Genomic DNA, 25,427 nt, shown 5'->3' on the forward strand with positions numbered 1-25,427 from the left:
AACTGCCCTCCTATTTTTGAGTTCTCGACGAGCTGCGCGAACTCAGCTGCTGTTTGTGATTTGTGTTCTTGAAATCGATATTCGCTTGCTAAAAGGTAGTACACAGAGCAAAGATAAATGTCAACACTTGTATGAACTCAAATATGGTGCTAAAACCCAATTTACAGTGGTTCAATATGAATACGATGGGAGTTCATTCGTAAATTTGGCACAAAATTCAACCGAATATCTCCTTCCTGGTCAGTTTAATAGACGTGTAATTGATATCATCTACTCAACGGGTGGTTCGATTAGAAGACTTGAGTGTACCAGACCGGCTATCCTGCACGGCGACTTCAGTAGACGTATTGTACAATTCCTAATGCCGGTTGAATAGTACCTGATGCTGTTGCATGATGTCACCAAAGCGAAGATTTAATTGTAATTTTTCCCCGAATATCATAAGACTCATCTACTCTTTATGCTATACCAACCGAAACTACATTACCTGCATTCAGTATTTTGGGCGCTTGCCACATTGCGCCCAACAGTTGCTGTCTGCTAAATGGTCTTCTGTGTTTGTTTTAAGTGTTTGTGTTTACTATTATTACCATCTATTTTCGTGTCTATTCTTCACTGCAGAGCTCTTTGAAACTGCCGACTAAAGGTTGCGCACTCCACCAAGATAAGGTGTGAAAACTCGTAGTGAAGATACAGTTAAAGTTCGTGGATTTCAAATTAATGCCCGCTGAGAAGGTAGGAACTATACAGGAAGAACACGTTTATACTGCCATTTTTTGTTTGGTTCGACCCGAAGTCTTACGGCAGTGACATCGCCGTAAATGTCCACGAGGACCTAGTGGCGATGAGCTGATATGATTACCGTCGGATTTCAGGACCAAATTCTATGTCATCAAAGGTGCATTGTTCACACACATGGACCATCGTTGCCGAACAGTCAGTAATTTCACATAAATACATACATAAGTCCAAGATAGATCACAACCGATCATCCTTTCTTCCCTGTCTGCAGCCCAAGGACCCTATTCAAATAACCTTGTCTCAGCTGGTTAACAAGTTGGGTGCAGCAAATTGTTCCTGACTTGAGCGGGGCGGTGGCATACTGAGGAGACAAGTAGACAATTCCACAAATTTATAACAGAACTCAGAGGTTCCGCTTGAGTTCTGCCAAGTAACACAACAAACTGTTAAAAGTCCATTTGTGGCTGAACTATCGCATCGCAACTACTATGGAGTTAAACTACAAACGGGTGAAACTTAATCGGGTTTCAAACAATACACGAAGCTTTTTCGCACAGTTACCATACAGAATAACCCACACGCAACATGCGCTAGCGTCAGTGATGGGTTATCCTCTGTCTCTCTGGGATGTGCTCACCACGCACTTCAATTAACGCAATAGCCGTTGCAGAATGGGGATCAGAACAGTGGCTGATCGAATGTTTCTCAGCCTTCGATTGTACACCTCGCCCAGTTTGATTTCACCATTGCATTATCACACATCGGTATACAATGACTATTTCATTGACGCCATCCTCAACAAACAGAGCAGCGGTACTAAGGTAGTTGTTTCATATGCTTACCTTGCCCTTTGACTATAGAACTTTCCTGGTAAGATTTTCGAGTACTAACTGAGATATCAAAAAATCTAGTCACAGATGATGTCGTCAGATTATGCTACCAGACCAACCGCAGAGTGTTTACCATATGATACTCAATCCGTTCCAGTTGAGTCTGACCCGCTTTAGTTCCTGAGAACTTAGCCTACATTGGATGCTTATCAATTTTTGAAGGGATATTCGTCTCCCAGTTTACAGTGGGTTTTTTATCCGATTGCTTATTTTCGTGGGTAATTCTGTCCGATGACAGTTATATTCTAAGTTGTTTTTTGCAACACGATGCCAGGCTTTTTGTTCTAGTCATATGCATGAAACGGTAAACTGCACCATGTAGGTCGGTCCCATGATTCATCCCCAAATGGAAGGACTGACCGGCTGCAGCTAGTGGAAGTCCGTACACTGGTGGATTGCGTTACGATTCCGTTGTGATAAAGGGTGGCGTGTTATTTAATGTTTTCTTGAGTATCCCTGTAAACACCTGGCTAATATAAGCGAGCAAATCCAATCCAGCTGCCACAACACTGTCAGAAGAAAGATTCGGAAATGCGGCTGCAGAAAATTTTTTTTTCATTGGTAAGCTGCGGTATGCAATTAAACTGTCATTTCAAAAATGTTTGCCCCAGAAGTGTGGTTTTGTTACTTACGGATATTACCAGATAATACAATTAATGTCAGTGAGGGTTTTTAAACAAGCACCCTACGCTTCAGGTTAGGCTGCAGTTCAGACATATCCTTCGGGTATTTCTGTGTGGCTAATTATTTACTGGGATTTTCAACAGGTGTGGGCACTGTTCTGAGGAGAAAGTAATCGGGGAGTGGACAGAGCGCCACATGAGGCGGGCTTAGTAAATGATCAAACTAAAAATACATGCTAAGCCACCATTCAAGCTCATAGTACATGTCGAAAGTCCTCAAATACTAAGTTCCAGTATTTTGCAAAGTAAAATACGTTCCGTACGATTCTGCGACTTCTGTGCAATTTGCCGGAACTTGACACTAGAATGGAGGTTGTGCTTCACATTGCTTCAAGTTGAGCTCGGGATATTAACCAGTCCATTGTTTCTCAGGGTCTGGATATAACCGCTGGTAAAGAATGACCATCGCATCAAGCGAAAAATGCATCACGTGAGAGCGCAATTTTGTGAAATGACCGTACTGATTTGCGCCGACACCATAACTACATCAAATTTAATGCAGCAAGTGAAGTTAATCTATACGATTGACTCTTGAGGTAATGTGGGTGGACGATGGGGATTTGACACACTGCGACGCCAGTCCATTTTCATAAATAATCACTAATATCCCACAAATCCATCTATCTTAAACCACTGGCAGCATGTGGGCATTTCTAGAGCCACGCGGAGTTATCAGCACAACCAGTGCCATTCTGTGAGCTATTGGGCAAGGCAGCAGTCCAAAACTATACTTGCTAACGTCAGAAGAATGCGACTGTTTGTGTAAAAACAGTGGCGAATGTATGTACCCAAATAAACCGACTAAAATTTGTTGCACTTTTATATCGTACAGAAATGTACTGTATGTTATTGACTGAATTGTGAGTAGTGAAAGGAGAACTTGGTCTGCTTAGGTCCAGTACTAAAAAATGCGCCTTTGAATTCAGCTAATTAAGAGGGAAACCCTTATCATTACAATCAGCAAACGGATCGTACAGATTATTATTCCTTGCCAAGTAAGCCACTTTACATGCTTTTGTGCACATCATAATGGTATACAAATATATATCACTCAAAAATGCGTTTTGCTGGAAGAGTTCCGTTCCCAGGCCAGATGAGAAAGAAATTGTTAAATGAAGTTAGTGAGTTTGGCAGGCAAAATCAAGATTGACGATTTGTTTGGTAACCAGATATGAAATGGAACATATTTTTACAATTGTCCATAAAAGTTATTGTAACCCAGTTAGAAATTTCTCCAACTCTCACCGGCACCATGAGTAACACCTGCTGCAGGATCTTCACGAATGTTTCATACATAGACCAGTGTGAGTTAGCGAACTACACTCATTTGCAAACTAATTCGGTTTTTCGAGAGACTCACCCGGAATCCAGCTGAATCATTCGTTTGTGAATTTTTCAGGCAACTGAATGTGCTGCGCCACCTCATGTTTCAGTCTCTACGATATTCGAGATAGAGTGACACGTGTTTATTCGTTATGCACTACTCATAAGGTTGCTGAAAATTCGTCGACAACCCACGACCGATTCCGCTCTTCATGGGGCTCATAAGGTAGGCGCAGTCCTCGAGTTTCTGTCAACCTTATGTTCTATTCGAAACATGGGAACATTAATCCTGGAAACATCACAAACGAGAGACTCAGCTGGTTTTTGGGTGGGTCTCTCTCAAAACCAAATTAGTTTTCAAATGAGTGTATCTCGCTTATTTCGTGCTATTCGGTTTCAAGAGTAGTTCTCCGCACCAAAACACGCAATAAAAGTGCCGGACCACTCCAGGATGCTGTGTCATCTTAAGAGATTTCAATTAGGCTTTAGGGTCACTGGGTATCGAATCATCGACGAATCGCTTTGGGAAATTTAACGTGAGTGTCCGGCTAACATTCCGAGCAATCCCACTAAGCTTCTACTTAGAAGTGGCCGGAGTGGTGAAATATTGACGTCTATGGTTAGCTGTTGTGTTAATATACCGTCTCTGAAATCAGCTGACTGGGCATCAACATTCAACTTCGGGATCGTACCACCCGTTAAGTTGAGCGGTTAGTGTGCTCATTGAATATATGATCCCTAGAACATCAGGAGGTGGGGGGGCAGTTGTGTTATCTATCTCCGTAGTCTTTGTCGCTTTCCTCATCTCCAATTTTATCAACCAAGCACAACCACCAACCCACCACTACGCACTACTACGCTCCGCAATAACGCACTGATGATGTCACCTCGATTGGTGATGGAACGTTCGCAATCAAACTGCCAAGCTCAGCGAACAAGCCAACGACCACCATCTACGCTACCTGAGCTACCGACATTTTCCCCTATAGACAACGTATTTCCAATTTTAATGTGGTTCACGTGCTGTGTGATATTTTCTTGCGATTTATACATCTATCTTGTCAGTAAAGAATGTTGATTCTGGTCATAGGTAAATAAGTGTAGTTGAACATTTTGAATGCGGGAACTGGGAAATAGTAGTTAAAACGGCACTATTTATGAACAACCGACGAGAGAAATCATGGTCAGAATGTAGCGTAGATCTTTTGAGTGCAGTGCAATAAGTGCCTTCACACAATTGCATACCGTTTGTAGATTAGCAAAAGACTGCTACTGTTCGAATGCCGCCCTATATGTCAGAGTGAAACTTGGTTTCCAGGCGCTAAGTACACACAACCCAAGGAGGCGCAAACGCCAGTCGATCAGGAATCACTTGAGGGTGGTCCAGCATGGGATGAACTTTCTCTTTCAAAGGACAAAAGTTGTGACGTAGTGGAATTAATCAGCATTGTAAGCTTCCTAGTTAATCAAGCCTGTACAACAAAGGCGGGATAAAACGATACACTAATGCAGAAACTGTACTGCATAGCCTGCGCCTGGGCATGGATGGCAATATATTTTCAAAGCATTTTTTGTCTAATAACCAGTGGCAAGATAGCCGCTCGATTGTCGTCCACCTTGGAGAACAAAACTAAGAAACTCATAATTATTTTACCCATATTTTCTAAATGTTGTGATTTTCTGTCGATAGATTTCTGTCCGTAGATAAAACAAAATACGGGTTAGAAATCGGTGTGAGTCTTCCTAGAGTGCGCGAAAGTTTATGTTCATGCTGTGTTCCAACAAACGAATTGTCATGTTTCACTATATTTGTACGCAGTAATCATATATCCCTATTCGTCTCATTATTTTCATAAATGGGATGCGGCAATTATATCTAACTAGGTTAGTAATTGTTCCGTATTGATTTCGCCCGGTAAACTATTCAAAACCAGATTGGAAGCAGTCACGAACATGAGGTGGTACTAGCATACCAGCCAACCTAGTGGCAAAATAAACGGCTGGAATTTCGTGAGATGACTGAATTAATCCACCCGTATCACACACCTACACACTCAAGCACGCGCTCACATTTCCCCTCTACCAGCCCTCAGCGCACCGACAGAAATGAGTCGGATAACTTATTTCATAAACAATCCTTCCATTATTCCATCAGCGACTGATATGGGAAAAATACCACTATAACGGTGTGAGCATTGCTGCACGATATATCTGATATATTCTCTAACCAATGTGAACTTCGTTTTTCATCACGTCCTGCAATGGACTTGAATTTCGCTAGTTTTCGCCGTAAACGCTGATCTATCAAACATTTCCGTGTGCGTGGGCAGCTTAACCCCGGAAAATGGCAAAATGTATTCTCCACTATTTTCCCTGTGTCAGTTTACTGCACCATAGATTCACAGAGTGATAATAGTTTTTAATACCATATCTTTCATCGTGCTACTGCAGAGGGGCTTTGGATAGAGGTGGACAAAGGTGCATGCTGCTTTAACCAGCGTAGCTTGTTGACCTGGCATTTTTTCCTAGCACGTTCTACTACTGTGACCTAGGGGGGGGGCATAACTGAAGAGTTTAAAACTCTAGCCGAAGCACCACTTTCAGTAAACAGGTGTCCCAGTCTCCGTTAACTTAGAAGCACCACGCGATAACGTTGAGGGTTTGGTTCACGAAGCTTTTCCCACAGGTTGCCGGACGGTGTGTGCTCAGGTTGGATCGAAATTCATCGTGGTTTTCCGCATTACCAACTGACATAGATTAGTTATTCCTACGCCTTACAAAGACTGTCCAACATGTCGTCGCTTGAGATTGAAATACATCGATGACACTTTAAACACCAGGAAGACTCTACCTTATAGGCTTGCAGTTATAAACAAATCAATGAGCTCTCTGGTAAGCTTATAACTCAGGAGGGAAAGACCATCTTAGAAGAGAATATTGTAATCCATTTTGTCATCGTGGGAAAACTCGCTGCCTAAGAATTTAAAACTGCGTGGCACTCGTTACATACAGGCGAGCTCACAATGTGCAGTCACCAATTGACAAGTGGATTAGCTGGGCACGAATTTTGTAAGGCATATATATCATATATATATATATATATCATATATTGCAATGACCTCAAAGAGAACTAGTTTACACAGTAGATGAGTACTAAACTTTTCAGTTTATCAATTATCACTCAATGGGGCAGTGAATTTTGTAGTGCATATCTTTGAAAGAGCCTTCGAGTACCGTTTGTCCAGTATTATGCATTTCCTGATAAGGATGGACTTAAGCCATTCAAAAGACTGCTCATTTCACAAAGGCGGTAGGCTTATTCAAGCGGTAGACAGACCTGCATGTGGATAAGTGGTTTCATTCTCAGGGTCAGATCTATGTAAAAGATGAATTATTTCGCGAGTACGGATTATGCCCCTGAATCCACCTTACACGCTTTGATGAGCCATGCGTTGCAATGTGTTTTCACCATGGCAATGACTGTGCCCCACGATTAGTGAGGACGAACTATACGGGCCAAATCATGTCTAAACAGGTCTCATCAACAAGATGGATCATCTGTTACAAATTGAGCTGGTGAGGCGGTAGGTTAGACTCGGATTCACCGTTCATTGGATGAAAGTCTGGATAAAAGTTTACATTGACGGAAGAAACCCTAAAAACCAATGAAGATTTTGGTGTCTTTGATGCTTTCGCACCAAGTGCAATGAAGATGAGAGTGACAGCATCCTGAGCCGCCAGGTGACAACTTACAGCTAGTTGTAAGACATTTTGAATTCGAGTCCACAGAGTTCAAGCCTGATCGAGAATGCATTGCAGCTGAGCACAAACCAGCTGGACGAATTATATAGGGTCGGTTACTCATGGCTAGCTTTGGTACGAATATTTGAATGCTCCAGAGGGCCACTGTCAACCTGATTTGCTAAGCTATTTTGTCTCCATTTCGCCCCACACTGAGAAACATTTAACACTAACGGTGCCTGGTAACCAAAACTTGTTTGAAAAGTGTAAGTGCATGGGTATCCGGTCTCACCTCATAGTACCTTTATGCGTATATATACGTATATATATTATACGTATATATATTTATTTGTATTTTACAGGCAGATAAAACCAAGTTTTCGACTGTTTGGCACCGCCTATTTTGACTGAATGTTGCTCCAAACATTAGGAAGTAATACACCGTCTCGCATACTCTACCATGGCCACTGAACTGACTGATCACCAAAAGTACGCTAACCTTTAATTGTCCATGCACTCACAAGCATTTGTGTGCAAAACAAAACACGTATGTTTCCAAGCACAGAGTCAGACTTATCAGTCTCTATTTTTTGTTAACTCCATTTATCGGTTGTATTTCAGTCCAGATTATGAACATTTTGGATGTCATCAGTTTCACGGAATTCCTGCGATCATTTAATCATGAATGAATGGATAGATGGCATAGAGCAAAATGTGACACATGTCCCAAACTTTTCACATCGAACAGTGATAGGAGAACATCACTACCTATCTCATATTAAATGTGCAGAGATAAAATCCAAGACCTGATTGATTGACACTGCTTTGGCTGAATGAATGGGTTACGATGGCAGAAACAAAGCATCATGATATCTAGATAGAGAGTGGATATGTCCGTGCGTGAATGCATGAGGGTGGGACATATTTCCGAACAGGCGATTTGATCAGGTCGTTATTTAGCAGTTCACGCGGAAGAAAACGATAATTAACAAAGTTTTGTGTCATCAAAGTTGATCAGACTTTGTCGTTCAAAATTGTTCAAATGTGCTGGTACCTTACTAGCTCACAAACAAGGGTGGATGGCTGCTTGGAACGACTTACAGGACAGCAGGAGCCGGTGAAGTGGATAGTTTTGTTTTCCTGGTGAGGAAAATGAAGTGATACGGAGTTGGGTTTGAATAACTACTGTATGCAGGACAGGCTACATAGTTTTATTGAGCCTAACAATGCTGCTGGCATCTGTGTACACAGAGATACTCATGATAGCATGGTTTAAGGAAATTTTGCATAGTCCACTATACTAGTTTTAAGAATTTGGATTCCTTTGAATGATGTGAAAACCATCTGAGCTCTTACTAGATGTTCTCACACCCAAAACAGTAATCAGTCTACAGAAAGATGGCTATTCTGGATCGTTCAACTGTGGCCCATTTCAAAAGTAGAAACATTTATAAAGTGCAATTTCATATCCTCAAACTTGTGGAAACACGAGTTGGCACAAATCATTTGATGTACTGGGTTGGTGGTGTTGTACCAAAATAAATAAAAACTCAAAACGTTTGGAATTTTTAACAATAAGATAGGTTGTTGGTCTGTTCGCCGAGCTTGGCAGTTAGATTACAAACGTTTCATCACCGATCGAGGTGATATCGTCAGTGCAGGGTTGAGTGCACTGGTGCCAACTGCCAAGCTCGGCGAACAGACCAACAACCAAGCAGCGCACCCGAGCTACCCACATTCCACATTACTTATACGATAGTTACTTATGGTAACCGTCTTTAGTTCCTCTATTGATCCTCCCACGTTTGCGATTGAACTTGCTCTTTTACTTAAGATAAAACATTCTCCAACCCATTTCAAAAATAATTATGCAAAGTATTGGATGGCAGTGAGAGATTCTTTGAGGGCAACTATGGATATGTTCAAATCTCAGACAGCGTAGTAAGCAAACTTTTCAAAGATTGTCTCCATTAGACCCACAGTACTATACCTGGCACCCATGGATCTCACTGTCAGTTACTAATCAACATCAGACTAAGTTTACCCACGCAAAATGTGAACTATTATCTGCCATGGCCCACATTTATCAAAGTTAGAGGCTGGTTTGGTTTCTGATTTCCCGTACTCTGCTAAGAAATACTCCCTCAGGTCAAATAAGACTCCGGTCTATCTCTATTTCCAGTTGTTTGATAGGTTTTATTATCCTATCCCTAATAAGAATGCAGTTTTTTCTGAAGGTTGGCAGGACTTACCCATCCGTATTGCGACATAACTTACAACAGAAATGAATTGTATTCCTAATTGTTTGCTACAATTTACACGCATTTTCCTGGACTAATATTTTCATGCTCGCAGTCAACTAGACACCAGATCGCTTCTGTCATGAGAAACTCTGGTGAAGCATACCGGGTTTTTAGTGTTTGCTTAACACGAGCTGAGAAAGGTGGAATTCAGACGGATTCCGGCCGAATAACCGACCAACACCAACTTACTTTGGAGAATGGCTGGTCGTTACAAGTGTATACTTTACTTACGAAATAAGTTCTAGGAAGTCAAGGACTAAGCTTAACTGATAGGCCCTAAGAGTGATAAAACTAGTAGTATTTTCTCCAGAATTTCCATCGATTTCATGAAAAATGTCATTTGACAACAGATGGGGGATTGTTTATTCTCAAGTTTCATTCAGGGACTTCAATATTTAACCAAGTTTTAAAAGCTACTAGAACGGGAAGAGCTTTTAACCTGCGTATTATTAGCTAACTTAATTCTTACATCTCAAGAAACTGGATGGTGCCTGATGAACTGCAGTCTGATGGGAGCTAATTTCATTCAATTTGTGTCCTGCACTTCTAGAAGTTGCTGGTCGGATGATTGTCGTGGTACAGTGTCATTCCGTTGTTTACCAGGGAGTTCTCCACTTGGTCTAAATTTCTTATTTGGACGCGAGAGTATGGACTGGATTTATAACGTTAATTCTTTGTAAGTAGGGGACGGGTAGGGATATTTATTGGAACCAAAAATCCTTGAAAGTTTGGTCAGAAAGGAGAAAGCCTCACGGCCTAGAAGACGTCACCCTAAGAGTAGGATTACACATGAGTTAACCACATCTCTGGTCAGCCACTCATGGCTAGATATTCGAATGCATATTTTGACAAGACGTACGCTGATGATACCTTTCAACAAAGCCGTATGGTACGGCTTGGCTTCACAGGGGAGATTGACTCCATTGACCAGATGAAACTCTGAGGAAAGCGTAAGGCAATCGTGGAAAAATCTCCATCTACTAGGTTTTTATGACTACGGGAAATCAATGGATCGTCGTTCAGTATTCAACGTCTAAATGGCAACCTTGGAAGTGGTGTTGTTGACAATGGCGTGCAATCCAGTGTAGGGCGCTGATTAATCCCCCTCAATGTGAAGTCCTCTTTCTGACAACGGTCAGTTGTCTGCGGGTGGAAGATACTGTCAAAAGGGTAACGTCTGGCGTGTTACACGTTGCATAGCAGTAAGGAGATGTTGCCCCATTCGTCCGTAACTGCGCTCGCCAATGGCTTCTTGATGTCTAATCAGGCCCTATGCTGGGAGTGAAAACACGTAGTATTGAGCTCGCTTTGCTACCCACTGATATCCAAGTTGTACGGTTGAATAAAGTTACCCTAGTTTCTAATCAATCCAGGTGCAGAATGCTGATAGCGACCAGCATATAAAAAGTGTGCTTATTGGATATTTTGTTTCGCCCTCAAGCCTGTATGACTGCTTGGTGACCACCATACAGTGGCAGGTTACTCGAGTATGACTCTATTGCGTTCACATTGTGTTGATAGCCACAAATAACCTAGTTTATGTTGGTAGAATACTCCTGGGTTTCTTATCTGTTTTTGGCCAGTCGCAATGGAACGTGTAGCCCGTGGGGGAAAGCCGGTTGTAAAAGCCTTATTGGTGGAAATGTTAGAAAAAAGCACAATAGATATATCGCACCCAAGCCATATGTCGAGTACTCTCATTAATGATGGATATTTTTCAGTTCTGCCAACTGCACTGTTTATTTATATATCGTGATTTAGTTTGGTACTTAAACTTAACATTTTTCAATCGGTTAGTGACTAAAGTTTTCGCAATACTTCGACGTGATCGATAATTTCAGTCTTGCTGACCGAATGACTTTACCTACTTCATTTGAGGACAACACTGGACACGTAAAATGATCAGTCAGCTGTTTATCCCACAAAACAAAGGCTAACTCTACAAAAGTAAGACGATCGCGTGCTTTAATTCTTGTTTTTTAGGTAACTAATTCACAAATTTTGTTTCCAAAATTAGCCGGCGAATTGGTTTCAGGCAGTGGCTCTCATCGCATCGTCATGGATATGCACCACAGAAACAGTTCACAGGGGTTGATATTTCAAATGCAGCGTCCACTGAGGTGGTGCTTGTAACATATATGTATCACGTATTAGACAACCAGAGTTTGTTTCTAAAACGCCTAGCCTACTATAAATTATCATCACTATAGCCACCAGCCTCGTCGTCATTGTCATCTTCGACTGTTGTGCATGTTGTACGCCGTTGATGGTTACTTAATTATATAATTCTTGGAGATAGGGTTGGATGGCTACGTGTCGGTATTGGCGGCTGATTTGTTTAACATATGAATCCAGATGCGGGAGTGAACGTTTCGCTGGGGAGACCGGAACTTAGAGATGTGTATTGAAGACAACAGCTTGAATGCGTGTACGTGAATGGATCATGCTAGTCATTGTCTTTATACACTGGGTCTCCATCCTGATAGACAACAATGACCAGCGCAGTTGGGTTTGTCGGAAGACGCTTTCGTGCTCTGCTGCCAGTCCTTCCTTGACTCCCCTGGCTTGGGTCTACCCTGAGAGGGGTTGTGCAAGAAAGGCTTCCAGTGGAAGTCGTTCGAGTAAAACATGGAGAACGTGGCCAAGCCAGCGTAGTCTACTGTGTGACTGTTTCATTTATAATGAGTGGTTTACTTCTTCCGAAGACCATTCAGCATACTTTATCATTGCTGGTGCGATGTTGCCATCAGACTGAGGCAATCCTCTGAAGATACCAGTGGTCAAGCACTAAAAGTTCTCAATGTCTTCAATGCTGCTTGATAGCTGTAAGCCAACAGTCTGAGAGAATTTTAATTCCACACGCACTATGTGCACAGAATGGGTCTCTCGTGATTATATCAAACGCGAGTTTGAATGGGAAATGAAGGCGAGGATAGCCGTACCAGCTGTTACCGGGGTGTGTTAATGAACGTTGGCTGGAGGGAGAAATCAGGTCCCGAGTTTTCAAGACCAGTTTAAACTGGCTGGAAAATATCGCCTCAGAATGATGGAATGGATATAGATACATTTTAATCGGATCCGGGAATTAACCATGTGTTAACCCTGACTCAGCCTACTCGCATGAGGGAACAGCCCAGCTGGCCGGAATAACTTGTGGGATTGGATCAGTTCACCATAACTCGCAAGTTGATAAAAATATATAAAGTGATAATAATTCAACTTGGTTTCTAAAACAAGTTGAAATTTTCGACATCTTTTGTATTATTTTGTCCCAAGAGAACACAACATATGTATATTTCACGCTTTGTCAATTGCACGGACTCTCAGTCGCAAGGACGGCCGGAATTTAAAGTGTGCGACATGCCAGATTTACTGTTTTACACAATCGGTCTTATTTTCCGTTTGTTGTTTCACACTTTTACCTACAATGAACATATGGGACACCGGTCATTGTTCATGAAAGTTGTAAACTATTCTTTCACATCCGTGTAGTCTTGAAGACATTTTACTTTTCTCCCACATCCGACAATTCAACAACTACACAATTCGGTGCAAAATTACAGGAGGGCGAGGTAAATGCACTCTTAACCCCCAATTTCACCGCTAATTTTTATCTTGTACATAATCCGTGTAACATATCAATCCAAAATATTGAACTAGTCCTAGGTTGAAAGAGATTTACCACAGCAGCTTTAAACACTGAGCACCAGTTCTTTTGAAATCTTGGAACTTGTTTGGCTTGTCTTACATTTTCGGCATAACTTCTGAGCCAACGTTTTTTTCAAAACTTTGTGAATTAGTGACTATCCGAAAGATTATAGTGGGCAACCAACAGTGAGCTATAAAGTATTAAACATGGGTTTTTGCCTGACTAAAATGTTTTTGTAACCGTTGGTTTACCAGACTTCTCTGAAGTGGATGCATGTCATTTGTTGTTCGAAACAATTCATCCCTGTGACTTGTCCCCCATATGTGATTAAGGACCAATAGCTCAAGAAAATCAAATGGTACAACGTCCCATACAGCCAATTCCTACGGGGATTCAGCTTTCCAATTTCACTAACACCCATATATCGGTAGACACTCTTCATTACTTCGGAATCAACTGATTCGGCATATCCATAAAAATTGATCAATTCATCGTCGTTTACTTATTGTGGAAAATGCTCGTCATTATTACCGTCAACTGACATCATGCCTAGACCAGTCGATAAAGTTTGGAAGACCTCGTTGTGTTTGTCTGCGGATCTTATTTCATTCTCGCATCCAGCAGCATTTTCGGCTATCTGCGTACCATTTGTCATTAAACCTATATACGGAAGTCTGGTGGTCCATTTGCAATGAACGAGCGAAAAATGTTCGGGACCAGTTGGGTAGAAATAATTTGAGAGAGGTTTGTTAAAAATCGGTGAATTTATTTCTGGGCAACGTTTCGCTCTTGACCCAAAACCTTCGTCAGATCAAGTGTGTAGGTAGCCAGTTTGATCGGGTTTCTTTGGGCAGTCCGGAAACCAATCCATGAGATTTCTTGTGACTTGACCAGCGCTGGATGTCGGTCTGAAGAATTTGTGTCAAGAGCGAAACAAAATCGCTCGGCAATAAATCCACCGATTGTTTACCAAATCCGTCTGTAAAGATGAAGTGCTTTAATTTGACGTTTCGTTTGATTTGATGGCACCATAATTCAAACCAGTTGGATAGTATCTGACTCAACGCTGATGAAGTAATTTGTTACTCACAGTTGACTTCACCCAAATATTAAGCTTCATATGTGCGAAGAAGCAAGGAAATATTTAGAAGAAGAAAATTATATCTGAACTGAAATCTGGACATTTGGAATGGGATGGTTATCACAAGGTGAACATTGAAGGGACAAAGGTATCAGTATCATCAGTGTGCACTTATCAACTTATTTGGAACTAAGCACGTAGAATTCATTTTCAGGCCTCACTGATCCAGGACGAGCAAGGTCATGACCACTTGACAATTAGTTGTAAATGGTTTAGTCCCATTTGTATCTGGGATATTCAAATCATTGTTTGCCCCATTTCGAAAGTCGTCTGCTGTGCGCATATCAATGCAAACCAATGTGGGTCACGTCGACAGCGGAAATTTGTGCACAGTCGAATGGAGTGTCGAGCTACACATTGTGCGAGTAGAGTGCAGGAACTGAAGTGATAAACCAAGCCACAATTGAACCTTATAGATAAAAATCTGGTATTTAGAAGTTACGAGTTCATTTTCCATCACCGTTGTTAATTGTTTTTCGCATGAGTTTACCGGGCTTTCCAGGTAGTCAAATCTTGACCTGGTAGAAGGGCGTGAAGGAGCATATAAAAGGTTTGGGTGCTGTCGGTGTTACTCACCCACCAGAAGGGGATCGCGTGATCACTGCGCCTGGTTGGGGGCGCTGCAAGATATGGCTGCTAATCGGCGTCAATGGCTTTCCCATCAGTTTTTATCCTAATTGCTTGAACATTTTGGTGATTTAGGCACGTCGCAATGATTGTGGTGAGCTAGCACTAAGTACTGTCCACCTTTATTCTTTTCTTCACAATAAAGCTTTCAAATAAATCATGATTGTACAGCAGCGAAGCATCGGTGTTGAACACTGATTTTTGCTATTTTAATGATGGAAATTACCGAAAATTACCGGCAAAATATACAGGAATACCAAGGCGACAAATCAAAAATTGAGATTTGGTTTCAACAGTGATTAGTCAAAATACCCAGAACCAAAGCTAATTGAAAGTACATTTTCTATTTTCTAGTCCGCTTACGTAGAATAAGTTTAGAATAGGATGGTTTAACCAAAGAAAGCGTAGAATGGTGTCTATCACCAACTACATGAAGGGCACTCCTAGTAGGACGGAAACGGTCGACCGTCTGAAGGGCTCACTGTGGCATGGCAGAAAATAAGCACACATGAATTTGCATACCGCAGTACATTTTTTGAGGATTATATTCTACATTATATTCTACAACGGCCGTTTAAATTTTCTTTTTTAACTAAAAAATTGCATTATGAATTGAGTGACACATAGTGGAACGGCGGAATGTGGCATCTTTACTGATGTGCTTTATGAATTGTTGTCCTAGTTGTCAAGCTTGAAGAATGGTCACGACACTCACAGCCTTTCTTTCAGGGAGGATGTTAACGATCCGTTCACAGGAATCCTGTATTGCCTCTCATTCGATGTAGTTAAACTTACTCGTTTTATCCGCCCAGCTTGTTTTCAAGTGCCGTCCTATCAATAGACTTTGACACTGATAGTCTATCACTTATCCGCCGTTCTCTGTTGAAGGTCCACTAACAAACCTTTCCGGTCGGACCCATTCCATGTGGAAATAACATAACAAGACACTCTTCGGCTTCTCATAGTGTTCCACCTATTAAATTCTAACAGACGTGACCGTATTTGACTACCAGTATTCTCTTGCGCATCAATCTGCCTTCAAATCTTCACACCCGTTGAAATTTAAAACAAATCTACATAGTTCGCTACTTCTTACTGCTGCGAGCGCTACCTCGGCTGAACGTACCTTAGTCCCTGGAATGATTTTTACCGCTCTATAGCAGATAGATAATGTTTTAGAGGCCCCTATACTAATTTGCATTTAAATTGTGATGAAAGTATTCGAATGATGTTCCAACATTTGGTCCGAATGCAATATAGTCCTCAACCAGGACCATAATCTTGCATGTGTCACATTGTACACTGCTAGTAGTCTGGTCACAACCTTATCTTCAACGCTTGGGGCCTCCATAAAAGCTGGGTTTAAATGCTGCGGAAGCCTGGGGCTCTGACAGTTAGGTGGTTCTTTGATCTGTAACGGGGATAAAGGGATGATCGCGGAAAATATTTCGCCTAGTTGCGGAAAGCACAACGAGACGATTTGTAAATGCTGTAAGGTACTAGCTCCTAGGTATGTGAGCGGTGACACAGATATTATCAAGGTTTAGTGAGGTGTTCGATGTTATTACCTACTTTTAGTTGCCAGCAATCTGTTTTATCATCACCAAAACTGCCAGTGAAGCACGAATGATCCTAATTCTTTGTTTTCTAACACTTTTGCGTAGTTTTTGGTTTACAACTATTGATATGGCATCAAGACATGATTCAAAACCATGTGTATTGTGTTCAGAGTGCAGAGCCTAAAAATAACTTTATGTTTTGCACAGAACCATTACAAAGGGCGGTTGGCTTTAGAATGTCTACTAACTACTCTCCATTCTAGTTATTTTAGATTTAATTCTGTGTTTCACTTTGTTTTTCCCCTCTGCCAGAAGGGAACATTCCGAATTGGTCTGCTTTGATGTGCTCACTTTTAAGGAGGACGTCTCTATCAGCATTTGGTTAAAGATACTAAAGAATGTGGGTGAATGCTTGAGCTCAGCGTTTAGTCAGTGTACTGTAGGTCCGGCTTAAGATAATCTCAGTGAATTCCACAATCAAGTTTTATGAGTTATTCGAAGCCTGAAACGTCCCCAAGGTGTACCTCAAAATAAAAAAATAACCCAGCGTTCTCACATCTGCGAACCAGATTGGACAAAATAATCTCACACTTTAGGTAATTTTAGGCGAAAAACAGCCACAGTCACATAATGATAATACTTGATAACCTGTTTTCAGCATCAGGATAGAATCCAAAATGCAGTGAAATTCAGCACATTGAATGGTTTCATTTGACTGACAAACAGACCGTCTAACAAAAGGCGGTATAATCCATGTGTGAAATTTCAAAACACACAGACGTTGGTTAGTGAGAAATTATCTCAAGTGTCATTGTGATACACATCTCTTAGGAAGTAAAACCGTTGAAAAATTCAGACACGAATCAAATTGCAATCCACTTTCAAGCCTACAAGTAGGTTATATTTTCCGAAGATTCTTGGTTTTCTATTGGAAGCCGTCCGGTTTGTCCTGCTGATTGTTCTGTTGCATTATATCTTCGGGATTTGTTTGGGATGCTCTTATCATACAACACTTGCTGTCTCCGCTATCCGATGGTGGCCGTGACTCATCGATTAAAGAAAATCCGGTTTTGTTGGTCTCATAATTTGTACTGGACCGGGTTGAATGTGGATGGGAACGCAAATCAGTGGACCGAATTTTTAGGATTCGCCGAGTTGCTGATTGCTGGGTTGTGTCTGATTCGCTCTTTGCTGAGGCCATCGGAGGAGAAGCGGATTCGACCACAAATGTGGTCACCCGCGACTGCGCATTATGGGGACATAAAGACGTGTTCACCGAGCTCAGATGTACTCCACCTTTGCGGTTCACCTCCGTGTGGAACGTGTGCGATAGTAAATCATAGGTCGGATGTCTGCTATCTAACAAAAAATAAACTGTAATGAGTACGGGAAAAGTGGAAAAATATATCTAGGCCACTCAGGTGTCAGAAAACTTCACAGTGGAGTAGAGATATGTGAGAGCAAACTGCTCCAATGAGCGAGGTGTTATGTCTAATAGGAATGTTACATGATACCTTACACCTAGACCTTCATAAAACCCTTCAACGGAAGGAGTAGTAGTTCAAATAATCACATTTTGCCTTTCACGGAGCATTGAGCGTTATTGTGATCTGCAACCGGAGAACGACAGAGACTAATTTACCCCACGGTTGTGGGACCCAATTTGTCCAACTTTATTTATTTGCTGTGTTGGTTCACGCTGTCTTGTCCCAAATTCAGGGGATCTTGACTAAACACGACAAACTTTGTGTGACGCCCCAACTCACCACACGTTTGCTGTGTAGTCTTTGTAAGAACTTTGTACAAATGCTAAGGCAATGTCTGAGTTATCAGAAATTGCCATCATGTGGTAGATTTTGCATTGTGAATTTTCAAATAAATTATGACTAACGTGGTGCAAAATGCAGAAATTTTGTTTCAAACAATGGACAACATAGATCTGTGGGATGTTGAGAAAGCACCACAAAAGACTTGAGAAGCATGCCTAAACGCAACTCAACGTGTGAATGAAGAGACACTTGTTAAGAGTAAAAGTCTAATCCAGTGGATTCTTGGATGACAGCGCATTGCAGCTTTCCTGACATTCCAGACAGATTGTGCAGTACAATGACACCTCTCAGGGATAAAGGACACTAACAGACCAAGTCCATTTTTCAAGAAGTTGTTTGGGTTTATGACCTAGTTTAATTTGAAACTGATTAGCCAGGTGACAAATAATGATAACTGATTCAGTTTGCTAAGAGGCTGGTTAAAAGACTGATCGAGTTAAAAAATACCACGGCAGTGTACGAAACTTCAGGTGTGTTGTCTTCCATTGGGCAGACCAGTCTTAGGGACTGACTAAACAAAGATAACACAAGAATAGGACAAAATTCTCGAAAGCTGAACACGATGAATTTTTTACTCCAGAGGAGGGACTAGCTGCAGAATCGAGCTTTGGTCGAAAAACTATGACATATTTTCCCAGGGCGGATAGTAATGTGATAAGTTTGTCGACTCAAAGCGCAAACTCCACAGGAATGTTTTGAACATGAACATGTGCTTGCATTCGATGGCTCATCTTCCCCCCATTCACCTCCCGAAGATTAATTGTCATCGAAATCTGCATTTAATGATTAACGGACTGTAGGTGCCTTGCGATGACTTATGCATATCTATTGTATACTGAGTGAAGATTTGGATTGCGTTGCCGATGTCTCCGCTTGCAACCATCTGTGAACACAGCCTCAGACGCTCTTTTGCAGACTGTGGATAAAACATGGTTTTCAGCAGTTTTTATCTAATCGGACCAACTGCTACTTACATATGACTACTTTCATCAACGTGGTACTCGGACGAGTGTTACGGTCCTGCGCTTTTCTACGCACATTTACAGATCGTGCTGCATGACATCTGGTTATGCCAGATTGGTTTCTTGTTCGAAGAACAATTCGGACAACTAACGAAAATTTAGTTGTTTTTGTTCCAATAAATATTGCAGCCCTGTTGACGTCTTTTGCCAAACTGCTCAACCTGTATAAATACAAAGGCTTATATGTCACCGTATTCCAATATACTTCTAAAAGAACTACTTTTATCGGCCTGAACATTTGGACGCAATCGAGTAACTACACTAAGAGGTTCAGCTGCGGCTGAGGCGTGCTTTTGCTGAAGTGTTTACCACGGAGTTGACGTCTTCTTACCCTTTATTTCACTTTCATATGGATACCGGTAGCTCGGGCCACTCAAAATATGAAACCTTCGCTGAGAAGAGACATTAAATCAGATTGAGTGCTAAAATACTGGTGGAAGATTGAGACATTCGTGCATTAGCGACACATATTGCACTTAAACACCAGCAAGTACTACTGGTGCATTTTTGTCAGTAATCACGATGCACTGGCGACCCGATTGGTGATACATTTGGGTTTCTTTCAAAAGTATGAGCGAAGTTCACATATCGAGTTAACATAATGTCCCGGTTGCACTGAAGTCCCAAGTTTTTGATTACATTAACTGAGATAGCCCGGTTGTTCGACATGACTCCGGCATCAAAGTGTTATTTTTAAGTGCCAAAATACGTATATCTCTCACATGTACTATTTGACAAAATTTTGGACTTTCTGGTAAGCAATGTTTGCAGCTATTACGGTGACAGATTCCGGCGTATTAAGAGGATGGTAATTCAAGAACGGAGAGGATGGCTGCTAGACTCCTTACGACCGGAATCTCATCATTTATTAGCTCCGCGTGTTCTTACGATAACCTGAAACAAAAGCATCAGGTGTAAGAAATGAATCAAACTGTTTGGGAATTAAGCCACGCCGGTTAAACCTCGCGTTTAACTGAGTCTGACTTATTAGACAGAGGTCTACACAGCTCTCTCTTATTCACCTGTGATATCGAAACTGGCAAGCGTTGCTCGGAGATAGACGAAACAGAAGACGTGAAAATATCCCGCCAAATAACAATTCTCTAAGTGTCTCCGTTTCGTAACCTGAATTCATGAAATCCCTGGGGCTGTGACATCTTCACAGTATTGTCCTTCATTGTTTGCATCCACGAAAAGCATCCAATCCTAAGTGAAACTGCGCAACTGAAGTGCAGAAATTATGTACTTCGACGCTTGTTTCATGATGCTTAATATTCTGTCAAAAGATTTAAGTCATATAATAAGATTACCCGGTAATGTTGACTTCAGTTCACACGGATTACTCCCGATGCTACTTACGGGTTATACGGACGTGTGTTGTAAGTTAGGATGGCACAGCCTCTCTGAACTTGTTGACTATCAGATTATTTCCACTAAATGGAATATACGCCTACTATGTCAATGAATAAATATCTGTTAACGATAAATTCGAGTGCACTTGCCCGGTTTTTGAATGGCTGACACTGTAAAGCAACATCTAATTGTACTTGGAGGACAACATCCGTTTGACTGAACATTGGAAGTGAAAGTGTTTCGATTGCGTAAGCTGAACAAAACAGATTGCACTTAGCGCCGGTTAGTCAAACAAGAGACACTTTTTGGCTGAGTTGGTTGTTGAACTGGTCTAGTGATGGCAAGTAATCGCTACTGTCACCACACGACAACGGTAGAAAGACCGGGTTGTTTCCGGTTACCGCCGATTCAATTGCTTGTAATTTCACATTGGCTGTGAAATTCAGGCTAATCCGTGCTAAGTGGAACAACACCAAAAAATCAGGTTAAGGGAATGTACTACATGATTATGTGACTACATTCAAAGAATTATCAGGTATCATGATGATGGAATATGCATTTTGATAAACCCGTGAAGGCCGTCAAGACGGCTTTTCATTGTTTTTTTTCTACGATCCTCTAATCGGCAAAAACTTTATCCAAAAAATCTTTGTAACAGTCTGTATGACTAAAGTTGAGCACTTTGATCGTTTGTTCACTGTTTTCTGGAAAACGGTTACTTACTCCGAGAATTCTGATATCATGTAGTTGAGCGGCATCGTGGTGTCAGACAGACAATTGGCTTTCGCCCTAATGTTTGTCCACGTCAATGGTGTATTCTCTTTTGGGTGAATAATTTATCATCTTCACAGTAAGTCATTTACTACAAACCACTCACTCACTGCGCCATGAAATAAAGTTTGTAATATGGCAATTATTAAGTTGCTTTTCTTATGAACATCTACGCAGCCGATTCCTAATACAATTTACAGGTGCTGCGCCTGGAGGGCTCTCAGCTCTGTCTTTTCACCAATCGCCATAAAAGAATAGTATAGCAAATTTGTATAGTAAACATGTTCTTGAGTCAGAAATCATACATACTGGGTAGACGAAGAGTTTTCCAGAAACATCCATTCTACATTTCTTCACTGTTCCGACAAATTCCGCCTAACGAACAGTCATCCGGCCGAGCACTGCTTTCTTGTTGGAAGCGGTCAGTCTGCAACTACCGTTCGTTCGGATATCCCGTTAGCATCTCAATCCTCACGCGCCTCTATGTATGCACTTCCGTAAATCCCGTCTAATATTCCCCAGTTGTTACCAATACCGTGCGATGACAGGCACTAAGCAAAGCTTCGGTGTATTTATGAACGCTCGTCTAGGATCGTCCATGCTGTACACTCTACAAAGTTTGCTCGGAAATGCAAATTACTGCTAACCGGCAAGTGAATATTGGACATACAGTGCAGCGTATAAAGTTTAGCCAAATGCAATCCATCGTCCGAACGATGGACATGCATCCATTATCTGTACTGAGAGAGCTCGTAAGGTTTTTCTAATGTATGCCTCAGTCTGAGGCGATTAACAGTTCCACAACGCCGGTCTGACTTGTACAAGTCACTCAAGTGCGTATGTATATACATATATATATATATATACTTTTGTGGAATCATTTGCGTTTAAAACTCAGTGAATCAACGTATACTGATTGTTCTGGAGGGGCGGAGGAATTTGGCGTGTCCGTTCAAACAGGATTATCCAAAAATAGCTGTCGCGTGAACGTAATGTTAATTTACACAGCTTTCCATCAGTCTGATATCACTAGACCCACTCAACAGTTTTAGTGGGGTTGACGAAACAAATTTGTTGTTGTTATATGTCATGCTGAATTCCATATAGGAAAAAAGGCTTGAGGTTAGCAGTAAAAGCCCATGTTCTCTATGAACTGTGGTTCGAAGTGGAACATGAGCCTAAAGATACGATTAAATTGGAGTAAAAAACCGTAGAATATTATTAGTCAAGTCAGTGTTGGGACATAGGTGCATAACAACTGGTTGTCCTTCAGGTGGCTGTTGATGTGTTTGACGAGCATGGAACTAGCGTCATGACGTTTCGTCCCCAAACGAGAATCTATCATCAGTACGCACTGATGATGACAAAAAAGCATTAGTACCTTTGCCCTATCCTTGTTCAACCTGTCACTGCAATGTTTGATGTCTGGATAGCTTTCTGACATAACTTATTTTGTTAAAAGCTTTTCTCATCAACCGAGATAACACCATCAGTGCGCAATGCTTCTCTGTCTAGGCTTAGGCAGCCTTAATACAGGCATCGCTACCCAACCACCCAATTATTTTGTCAACTGGACTGGTAAAAGCAACTCATTCGTCAGCTATGCTACCTGAACCAAAGGCACTGTCTTGAAAATCAAGCTAGGAAATCTGGTCAACATGTCAAAGTCATCAATCTGTTACAGCAGAACAGGCACCAAACTGAAAAATCCTAGAAACGATTTGTAAAGTTTTAAAGGCCTCAGATGATAGCAACTATTTATCTGCTGTTTATTGGATTATCACATGTATTGAAAAATGTACCTCATTGTAAAGCGGCCGTGCTCTACTCCACACACTCTACACTTCTAACGTTAGTTTAAGCTTTTTTTACCTTTGATAGGTACAGTAACAGCGGTCCCATTTACAACACAGCACGACAGGAGGACTTTTTTATGACCTCAGAGAGATTACATACTGGTTTGTGTGTCTACCACGCCTACCAACTTGGCAGTTCCAATACTCTCATTTAGCGCCGTGTATGTTTCTTGTACATCGAACTGCCTTACATTTTCATAAACTTTCAAGTTATGAGACAAAGAATACCCACAAAATATTTCAAGCCCAGTACGTAAGCTGTACGCTGAAGATTCACCGTTTGGTGTCAAGCGAACAAAATCTAATGGGGCGAGAATTTCAAACGAGTTTAGTTCTGTCAGCTAAAGCAAACAACTGCTCATCCGTGAAAAGAAAGTAACGATATGCCTTTTCATGTCAGCATAGTAAACGTCCAGCGTAGACAAAAGACACGTAGGTTACAGCAAGCTGTATTGGTTTAACCGCACCAGACGACATGAACTCTACGGAACAAATGCGCTGGTATAAAGGCAAAATTACATAAGAGGAGTATTTGTTGTAGAAGTGGCAAACCTCCTTCTTATGTACGGTTTCTCTAAGTTAAAGTTTGTTTTGGCGTCGGATTTTAACTCATATGACCGATCTCCTCAAGTATCATACCGCTGTGGCAAATATCTACTTTCGGAGTTGACTTCTGCGGCGGTGCGTGGCCTGGATCAGAATAGGGGGTGTTACTTGAATTGATTAACCACTATGTTTAAAGATAAATAATTTGGAGCAAAGCGCGTCTTCAAATAAATTTTCTCCGAGAATGTGCATGTTCTGTAATTGAACAAGAGTTACTTTTGTAGCTCTCAAAATAGACGGTGAAGCCTCTGCTCTCAAACAGGANAAGAGTGCAGGACTGTATCTGTCGACAGTGGGCTGGCTGAATTTCCTAGTCAGTACTACTGTTATTCTGTCCACTGACAAAGTCAGGATCCTCTTGAAAGGACATTGATAACTAATAGTCTCGTGTTGTAACGGTTACGCATGTCACGTTTTCCATGTATGTGAAAAATAGCACTGGGCAGTCGCACCACTTCACTTTATATCAAATCGACCAATTCGTCCTGGTTTGTAATACAGCCTCTGAACAACATTTTACATGCTCATGTTGTAATTAAGCACGTCACGGTCTTTTCGTAATAGAAGAGAAGCTACTGCATCTAAAGTTAACGTGTTTAGAAATAGCCGTATTTGGTTCGTCAAGGTATTTCCCCATCCAAAGAAATTTTTCTTGATTAAAAAAAGCAGTGGATACAGTGTTGATTCTGAGTAACGTGGCATCTAAGTCCAATTCCATAAGACAGCAACGGGATATGTCCGATTCTTTATCTTGACCAAAAACGAGACTCGTAAAACCATGTCCACTGTCCACTGGTTGGTTTTCTTCTTGGGCATAGTCGCAATTTTTCACCAAACTTTTGTTACAGTTAGACACCAAACTGTAGCCAGAAGGTTAGGGAGAAACTTACCTCTGTCAAGCACGCCACAGAGGCCTTTATCCTCCTGTTCGACTGGCGGCGACGGTTCAGCTTTACGGGCAGGCACTAGAGTCGAATACTTCCAAATGGAGGCGATCAAACATGAGCCAGTTTCGGAGAGCCAGCGTTGTTTAGTGCCCAACAACCCGGACGAAATTTGTTTCATCAGTGCAAAAGTTTGCATCATAGCATGGGAGTTTATGGAACAGGGTGAGGGATGTGAAATATACATGAATGAGAGCGGGTCTCGGTTTCAAGCACCTGTCTCTTGTAAACGGAAATGGTGATAAGAAGTGTGTGTCGTTCGCACTGTCACACTCCCGGAAGGAAAACACCACCGTTGTTAGTTGAGAAACAGGGTAAGAAAGGAAGTATCCAGATGTTGATCAGAGCGATAAAACAAACTCAGGTTGGAATTACTGAGCTAGATAGAA

At 41.4% G+C, this 25,427-nt stretch overlaps 2 protein-coding genes across 2 annotated transcripts in view; both read right to left on the bottom strand.

Annotated features, from left to right (window-relative positions):
• Positions 1–17,035, bottom strand: part of T265_05442 (hypothetical protein) — a gene marked incomplete at both ends in the record, with an annotated part of 54,899 nt that extends 37,864 nt beyond the window's left edge. Inside the window, one exon of the mRNA XM_009170449.1 lies at positions 17,009–17,035. Coding sequence (XP_009168713.1) covers positions 17,009–17,035 — 27 coding nt within the window. The remainder of the gene's footprint in view (positions 1–17,008) is intronic.
• A 547-nt stretch (positions 17,036–17,582) lies between these two features.
• T265_05443 (hypothetical protein) lies at positions 17,583–25,180 on the bottom strand (the record flags this gene model as incomplete). Its single annotated transcript, XM_009170450.1, has 2 exons — positions 17,583–18,016; positions 24,985–25,180. 2 exons carry the CDS (start codon positions 25,178–25,180, stop codon positions 17,583–17,585), a joined length of 630 nt encoding a protein of 209 aa, XP_009168714.1.
• Positions 25,181–25,427: the final 247 nt, after the last annotated feature.

The sequence above is a fragment of the Opisthorchis viverrini genome, assembly GCF_000715545.1.
Source record: "Opisthorchis viverrini unplaced genomic scaffold opera_v5_103, whole genome shotgun sequence".
Lineage (NCBI taxonomy): Eukaryota > Metazoa > Platyhelminthes > Trematoda > Opisthorchiida > Opisthorchiidae > Opisthorchis > Opisthorchis viverrini.